At 46.4% G+C, this 13,128-nt stretch overlaps 1 protein-coding gene across 1 annotated transcript in view; it reads right to left on the bottom strand.

The window, feature by feature from the left end:
* LOC126456579 (sterile alpha motif domain-containing protein 1-like) overlaps positions 1 to 12,747 on the bottom strand; it is a 111,074-nt gene extending 98,327 nt beyond the window's left edge. Inside the window, exon 1 of the mRNA XM_050092326.1 lies at positions 12,591 to 12,747. Coding sequence (XP_049948283.1) covers positions 12,591 to 12,747 — 157 coding nt within the window. The remainder of the gene's footprint in view (positions 1 to 12,590) is intronic.
* Between the last annotated feature and the right edge of the window lie 381 nt (positions 12,748 to 13,128).

Raw genomic sequence — 13,128 nt, 5'->3', positions numbered from 1 at the left:
TATTCAATACTTCCTCAATACTTTAGGTCTTAAATAGGTAAATATCATTGCTTCTTTTTATTGGTTCAAATCGATCTGAGCACTATGGCACTTAACTTCTAAGGTCATCAGTCCCTAGAACTTAGAACTACTTAAACCTAACTAACCTAAGGACATCACACACATCCATGACCGAGGCAGGATTCGAACCTGCAACCGTAGCGGTTGCACAATTCGATCTTTTTCTTCCTACTAACATTTCTGAACTTGAATACATTTTGCAAGGGATAATAACATAGGTTTTCGCTTATTATCTTTCCTTTAATTATTACTGCTGTCCTGCTATCTCCTGTTATTAAAGAGCACAGGTGTTTCAACTTCTCCATTGTACGGTCCACAAAACTACTATCTCATATCCTTGAGATCCAAGTTGTTGTAGAATATTTGACCGCATTCTGTGCTCAAACTTACTGACGCTTTTAGAAATTAATGACTACCACCCTGCCAAGCAACATGGATTTCGAAAATATCTGTCGTGCTAAACCCAACTAGCACTCCCTCGTATGACGTCCTGAAAGTTGCTCATCAAGGCTGTCAGATACAGGCAGTAATTCTTGACTTCTGAACTTAGTACCACATCAACGACTACGAAAGATGTTCTATCATACAGCGTGTCAAACGAAATTTGAGACTGGTTTGAGGGTTTTGTTGGTAGAGAGAACGCAGTGTTTTTCCATGGATGAAATAGTGATATGGCTGACAATATTAACAGTACAAGAGAGAGCTGCAAAGTAAAGTTTCGGAATCTTATATGTGAAAACCCTTAGGCCTTTTGATGTAAAATAAATGTTATTAACATTCTATAACTTTATTCTTTATCTGCCTACATAATTTCAGCCGTCTGCCGCAAGAGGACTTCGAACTGTAGCGTATAAAAGGACGGTGTGTAACATAACTGCACCAGTGTGTGAGAAACAGCGTACTGTAATCGAGTTTGCAATGTGAAGAGTTGGCCCACATATGGAGCACACTCTACTTCAGCGTGACAATGCCAGACCAAACATGAGCGCTGTGACATTTGTAACAATCCGACGCCTTCAATTCACTGTCATCGATCATTCTCCATACAGTTCCGACTTGGCCCCATCCGACTTCCATCTGTTTCCAGAACTTAAAGAACAGCTTCGGACTTCACTTCCTTAGTGGTGAAGTGGTGCAAGCAGATATGAGGATGTGGCACCGTCGACAAAGTCAGGCATTCTAGAGTGACGGTATCAACAAACTGATCTCTCGTTAGGAAAAATGTGTTCATCGTTGGGCATGACCATTTTTAGAAATAAGTTCGTATACATAAAGAATAAAGATGTAGAATATTTGTAACGTTTGTTTTATTTAAAAGGTTTCAAGAGTTCTCACACAGAAAATTCTGAGGCATTAATTTTCAGTACGTTCTTGTATCATCAGACATTTTGCGTATGATGCATTTATTTGTAACGAAATACTGTCTGCATAAATCTGCATAAATATTCAGTCAGTTTTTAAAAATATTTCAAAGTCTTGTGTAAATGGACAACTTGCTTTCAGTGCTCAGAGGTGTAACATTGTACGCATCACAAAACGCAAGAACGTAGCGTCCCATGACTACAGTATAAATGATTTACACCTAGAATTTGCCGTCTCGTATAAATTCACTACTGGCCATTAAAATTGTTACACCAAGAAGAAATGCACATGATAAACGGGTATTCATTGGACAAATATATTATACTAGAACTGACATGGGATTACATTTTCACGCAATTTGGGTGCATAGATCCTGGGAAATCAGTACCCAGAACCACCACCTCTAGCCGTAATAACGGCCTTGATACGCCTGGGCATTGAGTCAAACAGCGCTTGGATGGCGTATACAGGCACAGCTGCCCATGCAGCTTCAACACGACACCACAGATCATCAGGAGTAGTGACTGGCATATTGTGACGAGCCAGTTGCTCGGCCACCATTGACCACACGTTTTAAATTGGTGAGAGACCTGGAGAATGTGCTGGCCCGGGCAGAAGTCAAACATTTTCTGTATCCACAAAGGCCCGTACAGGATCTGCAACATGCAGTCGTGCATTATCCTGCTGAAATGTAGGGTTTCGCCGAAATCGATTAACGGGTAGTGCCAAGGGTCGTAACACATCTGAAATGTAACGTCCACTGTTCAAAGTGCCGTCAATGCGAACAAGAGGTGACCGAGACGTGTACCCAATGGCACCCCATACTATCGCGCCGGGTGATACGCCAGTATGGCGATGACGAATACACGCTTCCAATGTGCATTCACCGCGATGTCACCAAACACGGACGCGACCATCATGATGTTGTAAACAGAACCTGGATTCATCCAAAAAACTGACGTTTTGTTATTCGTGCACCCAGGTTCGTCGATGAGTGCACCATCGCAGGCGCTCCTGTCTGTGATGCAGCGTCGAGGGTAACAGCAGCCGTGGTATCTGAGCTGGTAGTCCATGCTGCTGCAAACGTCGTCGAACCGTTCGTGCAGACTGGTATTCTCTTGTAAACACCCCCATCTGTTGACTCAGGGATCGAGACGTGGCTGCACGATCCGTTACAGCCATGTGGATAAGATGACTGTCATCTCGATTGCTAGTGATACGAGGCCGTTGGGATACAGCATGGCGTTCCGTATTACCCTCCTGAACCCACAGAATGCATATTCTACTAACAGTCATTGGATCTCGACTTACGCGAGCAGCAATGTCACGTTACAATAACCGCAATCGCGATAGGCTACAATCCGACCTTTATCAAAGTCGGAGACGCATTTCTCCTCCTTACACGAGGCATCACAACAACGTTTCACCAGGTAACGCCGGTGAACTGCTGTTTGTGTATGAGAAATCGCTTGGAAACTTTCCTCATGTCAGCCCTTTGTAGGTGTCTCCACCGGCGCCAACCTCGTGTCAATGCTCTGAAAAGCTAATCATTTGCATATCACAGCATCTTCTTCCTGTCGGTTAAATTTCGTGTCTGTTGCACGTCATCTTCGTGGTGTACCAATTTTAATGGCCAGTAGTGTTATGTAGCTGCGACCCGTATCTGAGAATTACGCAGGTTTGCAAAGGACTAAAACGGGATACTGAGCGCACACAATGAAGGACAGCACGAGAGAGCGTCGCCGAAATGCAGAAAATCCTAAATGTAGGATGTCTATAAATACTGTTGGGCGAGATTGCAACCTGCCAGATATATTATTAAGAAAAGTTTTATATCGGTGTCATTACTGATTGCTGTCCTCAAAAATGGTTCAAATGGCCCTGAGCGCTATGTGACTTAAACGAGCGATGTGGCGCAGTCGTAACACGCTGGACTCGCATTCGGGAGGACGACGGTTCAATCCCGCGTCCGGCCATCCTGATTTAGGCTTTCCGTGATATCCCTAAATCGCCCCAGGCAAATGCTGGGATGCGTCTTTTGAAAGGGCATGGCCGACTTTCTTCCCCATCCTACCTAATCCGGCGAGACCGATGACCTCGCTGTTTTGTCTATTCCCACATACAACCCAACGCCAACCCAACCCTCTATGGGATTAAACATCTGAGGTGAATTTGGGAGACTGTCCTCAATATGTGAATTTTTTTTTTGGTCATCAGTCTACTGACTGGTTTGATGCGGCCCGCCACGAATTCCTTTCCTGTGCTAACCTCTTCATCTCAGAGTAGCACTTGCAACCTACGTCCTCAATTATTTGCTTGACGTATTTCAATCTCTGTCTTCCTCTACAGTTTTTGCCCTCTACAGCTCCCTCTAGTACCATGGAAGTCATTCCCTCATGTCTTAGCAGATGACCTATCATCCTGTCCCTTCTCCTTATCAGTGTTTTCCACATACTGCTTTCCTCTCCGATTCTGCGTAGAACCTCCTCATTCCTTACCTTACCAGTCCACCTAATTTTCAACATTCGTCTATAGCACCACATCTCAAATGCTTCGATTCTCTTCTGTTCCGGTTTTCCCACAGTCCGTGTTTCACTACCATACAATGCTGTACTCCAGACGTACATCCTCAGAAATTTCTTCCTCAAATTAAGGCCGGTATTTGATATTAGTAGACTTCTCTTGGCCAGAAATGCCTTTTTTGCCATAGCGAGTCTGCTTTTGATGTCCTCCTTGCTCCGTCTGCCATTGGTTATTTTACTGCCTAGGTAGCAGAATTCCTTAACTTCATTGACTTCATGACAATCAATCCTGATGTTAAGTTTCTCGCTGTTCTCATTCCTGCTACTTCTCATTACCTTCGTCTTTCTCCGATTTACTCCCAAACCATACCGTGTACTCATTAGACTGTTCATTCCGTTCAGCAGATCATTTAATTCTTCTTCACTTTCACTCAGGATAGCAATGTCATGAGAGAATCGTATCATTGATATCCTTTCACCTTGTATTTTAATTCCACTCTTGAACCTTTCTTTTATTTCCATCATTGCTTCCTCGATGTACAGATTGAAGAGTAGGGGCGAAAGGCTACAGCCTTGTCTTACACCCTTCTTAATACGAGCACTTCGTTCTTGATCGTCCACTCTTATTATTCCCTCTTGGTTGTTGTACATATTGTATATGACCCGTCTCTCCCTATAGCTTACCCCTACTATTTTCAGAATCTCGAACAGCTTGCACCATTTTATATTGTCGAACGCTTTTTCCAGGTCAACAAATCCTATGAAAGTGTCTTGATTTTTCTTTAGCCTTGCTTCCATTATTAGCCGTAACGTCAGAATTGCCTCTCTCGTCCCTTTACTTTTCCTAAAGCCAAACTGATCGTCACCTAGCGCATTCTCAATTTTCTTTTCCATTCTTCTGTATATTATTCTTGAAAGCAGCTTCGATGCATGAGCTGTTAAGCCGATTGTGCGATAATTTTCGCACTTGTCAGCTCTTGCCGTCTTCGGAATTGTGTGGATGATGCTTTTCCGAAAGTCAGATGGTATATCGCCAGACTCATATATTCTACACACCAACGTAAATAGTCTTTTTGTTGCCACTTCCCCCAATGATTTTAGAAATTCTGATGGAATGTTATCTATCCCTTCTGCCTTCTTTGACCGTAAGTCCTCCAAAGCTCTTTTAAATTCCGTTTCTAATACTGGATCCCCTATCTCTTCTAAATCGACTCCTGTTTCTTCTTCTATCACATCAGACAAATCTTCACCCTCATAGAGGCTTTCAATGTATTCTTTCCACCTATCTGCTCTCTCCTCTGCATTTAACAGTGGAATTCCCGTTGCACTCTTAATGTTACCACCGTTGCTTTTAATGTCACCAAAGGTTGTTTTGACTTTCCTGTATGCTGAGTCTGTCCTTCCGACAATCATATCTTTTTCGATGTCTTCACATTTTTCCTGCAGCCATTTCGTCTTAGCTTCCCTGCACTACCTATTTATTTCATTCCTCAGCGACTTGTATTTCTGTATTCCTGATTTTCCCGGAACATGTTTGTACTTCCTCCTTTCATCAATCAACTGAAGTATTTCTTCTGTTATCCATGGTTTCTTCGCAGCTACTTTCCTTGTACCTATGTTTTCCTTCCCAACTTCTGTGATGGCCCTTTTTAGAGATGTCCATTCCTCTTCAACTGAACTGCCTACTGCGCTATTCCTCATTGCTGTATCTATAGCGTTAGAGAGCTTCAAACGTATCTCGTCATTCCTTAGTACTTCCGTATCCCACTTCTTGCGTATTGATTCTTCCTGACTAATGTCTTGAACTTCAGCCTACTCTTCATCACTACTATATTGTGATCTGAGTCTATATCTGCTCCTGGGTACGCCTTACAATCCAGTATCTGATTTCGGAATCTCTGTCTGATCATGAAGTAATCTAATTGAAATCCTCCCGTATCTCCCGGCCTTTTCCAAGTATACCTCCTCCTCTTGTGGCTAGCTGAAACTTGTTACAGAACTCAGTTAGGCTTTCTCCTCTTTCATTCCTAGTCAGAAGCCCATATTCTCCTGCAACCTTTTCTTCTACTCCTTCCCCTACAGCTGCATTCGCTGCGAGGTGTGGCAAGCGGTTTGAGGCGCCATTTGACGGATTGCTAGGCCCCTCCTGCCGGAGGTTCGATTCCTCCCACGGGCATGGGTGTGTGTGTTGTTCTTAGCATAAGTTAGTTTAAGTAGTGTGTAAGTCTAGGGACCGATGACCTCAGCAGTTTGGTCCCTTAGGAAATCGCACACATTTTAACATTTTTTATAACTGCATCTCAGTCTCCCATGATTATTAGATTTTCGTCCACCTTTACATACTGCATTACCCTTTCAATATCCTCATACACTTTCTCTATCTGTTCATCTTCAGCTTGCAACGTCGGCATGTATACCTGAACTATCGTTGTCGGTGTTGGTCTGCTGTCGATTCTGATTAGAACAACCCGGTCACTGAACTGTTCACAGTAGCACACCCTCTGCCCTACCTTCCTATTCATAACGAATCCTACACATGTTATACCATTTTCTGCTGCTGTTGATATTACCCGATACTCATCTGACTAGAAATCCTTGTCTTCCTTCCACTTCACTTCACTGACCCCTACTATATCTAGATTGAGCCTTTGCATTTCCCTTTTCAGATTTTCTAGTTTCCCTACCACGTTGAAGCTTCTGACATTCCACGCCCCGACTCGTAGAACGTTATCCTTTCGTTGATTATTCAATCTTTTTCTCATGGTAACCTCCCCCTTGGCAGTCCCCTCCCGGAGATCCGAATGGGGGACTATTCCGGAATCTTTTGCCAATGGAGAGATCATCATGACACTTCTTCAAATACAGGCCACATGTCCTGTGGATACACGTTACGTGTCTTTAATGCAGTGGTTTCCATTGCCTTCTGCATCCTCATGTCGTTGATCCTTGTTGATTCTTCCGCCTTTACATCTACATCTACATCTATACTCCGCGAGCCACCTTACGGTGTGTGGCGGAGGGTACTTATTGTACCACTATCTGATCCCCCCTTCCCTGTTCCATTCACGAATTGTGCGTGGAAAGAACGACTGCTTGTAAGTCTCCGTATTTGCTCTAATTTCTCGGATCTTTTCGTTGTGATCATTACGCGAGATATATGTGGGCGGTAGTAATATGTTGCCCATCTCTTCCCGGAATGTGCTCTCTCGTAATTTCGATAATAAACCTCTCCGTATTGCGTAACGCCTTTCTTGAAGTGTCCGCCACTGGAGCTTGTTCAGCATCTTCGTAACGCTCTCGCGCTGACTAAATGTCCCCATGACGAATCGCGCTGCTTTTCGCTGGATCATGTCTATCTCTTCTATTAATCCAACCTGGTAAGGGTCCCATACTGATGAGCAATACTCAAGAATCGGACGAACAAGCGTTTTGTAAGCTACTTCTTTCGTCGATGAGTCACATTTTCTTAGAATTCTTCCTATGAATCTCAACCTGGCGCCTGCTTTTCCCACTATTTGTTTTATGTGATCATTCCACTTCAGATCGCTCCGGATAGTAAATCCTAAGTATTTTACGGTCGTTACCGCTTCCAATGATTTACCACCTATGGCATAATCGTACTGGAATGGATTTCTGCCCCTATGTATGCGCATTATATTACATTTATCTACGTTTAGGGAAAGCTGCCAGCTGTCGCACCATGCATTAATCCTCTGCAGGTCCTCCTGGAGTACGTACGAGTCTTCTGATGTTGCTACTTTCTTGTAGACAACCGTGTCATCTGCAAATAGCCTCACGGAGCTACCGATGTTGTCAACTAAGTCATTTATGTATATTGTAAACAATAAAGGTCCTATCACGCTTCCCTGCGGTACTCCCGAAATTACCTCTACATCTGCAGATTTTGAACCGTTAAGAATGACATGTTGTGTTCTTTAGGGGCAATTTCCCACCCCTAGGACAAGAGATTGCCCTGAACCTCTATCCGCTCCTCCGCCCTCTTTGACAATGCCGTTGGCAGAATGAGGCTGGCTTCTTATGCCGGAAGTCTTCGGCCGCCAACGCTGATTATTTATCAAAATTTAGGCAGTGGCGGGGATCGAACCCGGGACCGAAGACGTTTTTGATTATGAATCAAAGACGCTACTCCTAGACCACCTTTTTTTTTTTTATTGAGGGAGAATTTCTCGATCTGTGGGGCGCTTACTGTGATTATTAGCCCGCCCGGTTTTTTTTTGCTTTGGCCCCTATCACCCGTACTACCCCCGAAAACCTATCTAGCCTAAAAACAAAAACAAAGCTAGTGCCACCGCCACTTTCATCCTAAAGCTAACTAGGACGGCCGTTCGCCACCACTTCAGGTTCCGCCAACGAACAAAAATTAAATATACCTATGAACTTTGTATAAAAAATAAATAAAATAAAAGGAGAAAGGAAAGGGTATATCACTTTATTATATTTTATTTGTTGTTCATTTTGTTCTTATTTTGTTCTTGTGTATTTATTTGGATTCGAACGCAGGTCTCCTGCCCACTTTTTTTTAATCTTTTTTTTTATTTATATAGATATCAATGTGCGAACAGTCATAGTTATCAAGCCTGGAAAACTAAAACAGAATGAAGACGCCATCGAAGATATGAAACATAAATAACATGAAAAGAAAGCTACCCCGTCGTAGTGAGGCTTCCCAGCGACTGCGCCCACTGATAAAGATTGTTCAATATATGCTCGTTTGCAGTTCGTTCTGACCTCATCTGCCACTGCCTGGAACATTTCAGCTGCACGGCGGGCAGTGAAAGGCACTCCATAGGTAGTTTGCGAAGCACTGTCGATATCTGGTATGCCCGGAAATAGCATGATGTCTTTCTTGCAAATAGAGCCAGAAGTCAAGGAAATTCTTGTGTCCGTCACAACAGAGGTAATGGACTGCATGTCCACGTATCCAGGTGACAGAATTGGTTCGACCGTACGTCAGGATATTTTAGTTTGGCCACATTTAGGGGGCGGCGTTGCAGCATGTCATGATATAGGCGTCGAGTTGTGGCCATTTGTGGTGTCGTGAGCGCGACACTGCAATAACTTTGTTCTAAATAGAAACGTCCTATATAAAAGAGGGGCGCTGGGATGTCCTGTAGTGGCACCGGCGCTCTCAGTGAAGCAGGTCGTAGCGCCGTCAGAAGCAGACTCGTGAGGCTCGTAGGACAACGGCGCAGCAGACATAAATGTGAGCTAACATAGAGGGCAATGGCCCTATCATGGACGTTAACTAGGCCGAGACCACCTTTTTCCTTTGGGAGGGTAAGAGATACGTATCTGATCTTCAGTAACACACCAGCGGTGACGAAGTATCCCAGCGCGCCATAATGCTACGAGCCAAGGGCTTCGGAATGGGTAGCGTTTGGGCGACATGCGGTATGCGGGACGCAAGGTATACATTGGCATAATACGCCCGCTGAACGATGATGAGGAATCGCAAGCGCTGATTTGCAATTCCGGCCCTAATTTGGTTAAGAAGGCGTCGATAATTGAGCGTCATCGCGCGTCGCATGTCCTTCATGAAATCTAAGCCCATGCAGCGTACAGTATCACTGAAGCGTAAGGGGCCATGTGTTCCTGCGGTAGCCCTATCCCGATGCTCAAGGCGACGGACTTGTCAACGTTGATTTGGCTACCAGAAGCTGTACCGTAGGTTGCAATCCAGTCCAAAGCCCCGGCCATGTCGTCAGCTCTACGTATGACGATCATCAAATCATCCGCATATGCGGTGCAACGATACATGGAGCCGCCGAACTGTATCCCAGTGAGCCTGTCTCGGAGACCACACAACAAAGGTTCTAAGGCCAATGCAAATAACAATGTTGATAATGGATATCCCTGTCGTACTGATCGGCGGATCGGCATGGGTGGCGTCAGTTTTCCATTAACAAGAACTCGGGAAGTTGCACCATGTAGTAGGCGTGTCAACACTGTGATAAAGGGGTTGGGGTATTCCATTCGCCGTAGAAAGGCCGTGAGGAAAGTGTGGCCCACACGGTCAAAAGCCTGGCTAAAGTCGATAGACGCGAGGGCTGCCGGCAAACGTCTCACCCGTGCAAGGGAGATGAGATCTCTGTAACGACATAACGCAGTTCTGATGTTGTTGGGTCCTCCAAAGGACGTCTGATCGCCGAACAAGACGTGCAATAGTGTGCCGCGAATACGTTCTGATAGCAGCCTCGAAAAGATCTTGAAGTCGCTGTTCAATAACGTTAAGGGACGATAGTCGCGGACATGATTCCGTCCCTTCGGCTTATGGATGGGGACAATCAGACCTTCCAAGAATGGTGCAGGCAATGTTATACCCGGGGACATCAATTCCTGGCAAATTTCAATCAAACACGGTAGCAACAGTTGTTTAAAGGCTCGATAGAACTCTAATGGTAACCCATTGATTCCTGGTGATTTATGGGGAGCACCTTTACCAATGGCGTCGAGCACCTCCTCTTCTGTCACTTCTCCCAGTAAAGTCGGTACCATGTCTGGTGGAACTGTACCGTGGACATGTGCTGAAACGGTGTCTACCGTCGCCATTTCAGGGAGCACTGCTGAATAAAGTTGAGCGTAATGCCCATAGAAGGCTTCTGCTATATCTGCTTGTTCTACCACGTGTCGACCGTCGTCGGTTATCATGTCGGTTACCAGTGCCCTACGGCGCCTCCTGCGTTCTATGAGCACGTGGTGCATAGATGGCCTTTCTGATTGTATCATGTCTGGAGCACGCGACCGTATAACAGCGCCTTGTAAATGATGGCGTGCTAAGGAGACGAGCTGCGCTTTCGCGCGATTGACTGTGATCTGCCTGTCAGGTGAGGGCTCCATAGCAAGACATTCTCGTAGGACGGTGTAATAGAAGTTTTCCGTGCTCCTCCTCCATGCCGCTGCTTCCCGGCCGTAAGCCATGAAGGTGCGCCTAAGAGCAGGCTTCGCACATTCAATCACCGAGCGAGGTGGCGCAGTGGTTAGCACACTGGACTCGCATTCGGGAGGACGACGGTTCAATCCCGTCTCCAGCCATCCTGATTTAGGTTTTCCGTGATTTCCCTAAATCTTTTCAGGCAGATGCCGGGATGGTTCCTTTGAAAGGGCACGGCCGATTTCCTTCCCCATCCTTCCCTAACCCGAGCTTGCGCTCCGTCTCTAATGACCTCGTTGTCGACGGGACGTTAAACAACACTAACCTAACCACATTCAATCCACCAACTGAGGGTCGATCGGTAACGACCACGACGCTGTAAGGACGCGTTCCATGACTCTTCGACAGCACCTTTACATGCCGGCTCGTCCAGATGGGCGACGTTCAGTTTCCAGGGGGGCCTACTGCACCACACACGTGCAGGTTGGAGGGCAACGGTGCAAATATCGGCTGTGTGGTCGGTGAATGCAGTGGGCCAGAGCTCTGCTCCTCTCGTCGCCGTCGAAGGGGTGCTTGTGACGTAAATCCTGTCCAACCGACTTGATGAATGGCTTGTATAAATTGTGTAACCAGGAGCTGGGCCATGGATGTGGCGCCACGTGTCAATCAGATGGAGGTCACGCACTAGCATTTCCAATTCCGCACACGGGACGTGATGTGGCTGCTGATCAGATGAGAAAATGTACAGTTAAAATCTCCTCCGATCACCATATCGTCTATGCGGCCCATAAATAGACGCGTAATATCTTCCGAAAAAAAGCGGGCCCGATCTCTCCGTCTCCCTGATCCTGAAGGGGCATATACATTGATGAGTCGTACAACTTTGACAGTTACTGCCATGGCTCTTGCACTCGGTAAGTACAGTACGTCCGTAGCCGCCAAACCGTCCCGTAGCGGAACAGCCACACCACAATCGGTAGAAGAGGCGTGGGAGATGTGGGCGGTATATCCGTAGAAGTCAGGGAAACTAGCGACACATACTTCCTAAAGAGGGCCACGTCGATGTCCGCCGCATCAAGCATGCGTTGTAGCATTGTCAGTTTGTGTGGTGCCCTTATCGCGTTGATATTGATTGTGGCAAGGTGGAAGGTGTGGTGCCTAGCCTCTTCACCTAGGGTAGACGCCATGGCAATCAAAGCTAACCGCAAGAGATGCCGGACCCACCAAACCCGTTACAAATTATGAGTCTTTCACGCTAGGAGTGGCATCCCCAATGCCGCCCGCTCCTCTGTCACCCGTGCCCTCTTCAGGAAGTTCCTCAACATCGTCCGACCACAGTGGGTGCAACACGATGCTGTGTAGCTGATCGGCACCTAAATCTCCCTCACGTACGTCGTCTTTGGTAGAGGTAGATGGAGCGCCATCCATCGACGCGACCTGCCGTGTTTGTGGTGCAAGAAGTAACTGGGCACTCGTAGTATGGGCAAGTGAACCGTCTACACCACTTAGATCCTCAGGAGGCGCAGCATCCATGCTGTCTGATGAGATGTCACCTTCTTGACCGTCCGTGTGTAGGAGGCAATCGTCAGAAGGGGTCCGGCGACGTCGCTTGCGTCGTCGAGGTGAACGTTGCTTTCGAGCGTGGACATCCGTATCCGAATGTGGGAGGCAATCCAGCGTCGTATCACCTTCCGCTAGGAAAGCCGCGGTCGGGACAACGCTCGCGTCAACGTCCATCGCGTTCTGAATGTTACGTTGCGTCTGGAGTCCGTGGGACTGTTGCTGCTGTTGTTGCTGTGGAGGGGGCGACATATGGGTTGGCACCGAGGGTCCTTCCTCTTCCTCCCTTGGTACTTCTGGCGTCGATGGATGTGTCTGATCGCCCGTTTCGTCCTCAACTATGGTGCGCATCGTCGTCTGAGCGTACGTGAGGGGCAGGATTGTCGTCCCCGTCGGGGAAACGGAGTCTCCCACTGGTATCTGCGTAATTCTACGTTGTAAGCAGCTCGATCGAACATGGCTATCCTGCCCACATCCGGAACGGGTACGCGGTTGACCGTCGTACATGATGATTGCACGACAGCCACCGATGTTCAAATAGGACGGCACATGTTTCTTGAGCTCAAATTTAATTTGGCGCACACCATTGTAGACCTTATACGTCGAGAAAGTTTGCCACTTTTCTGCAACGTGGCTGATGACATTGCCATATGGTCGGAAGGCGTCCTTGACAACTTCCTCTGGGACCTCGAAGGGGAGCTCAAAAACCCTTATAGTCCTTAGGCTCATGCC

This window comes from Schistocerca serialis, chromosome 2, assembly GCF_023864345.2.
Source record: "Schistocerca serialis cubense isolate TAMUIC-IGC-003099 chromosome 2, iqSchSeri2.2, whole genome shotgun sequence".
NCBI classification, from domain to species: domain Eukaryota; kingdom Metazoa; phylum Arthropoda; class Insecta; order Orthoptera; family Acrididae; genus Schistocerca; species Schistocerca serialis.
The sequence above is the reverse complement of the archived record's forward strand: the minus strand, read 5'-3'. Positions and strand labels throughout refer to the sequence as shown.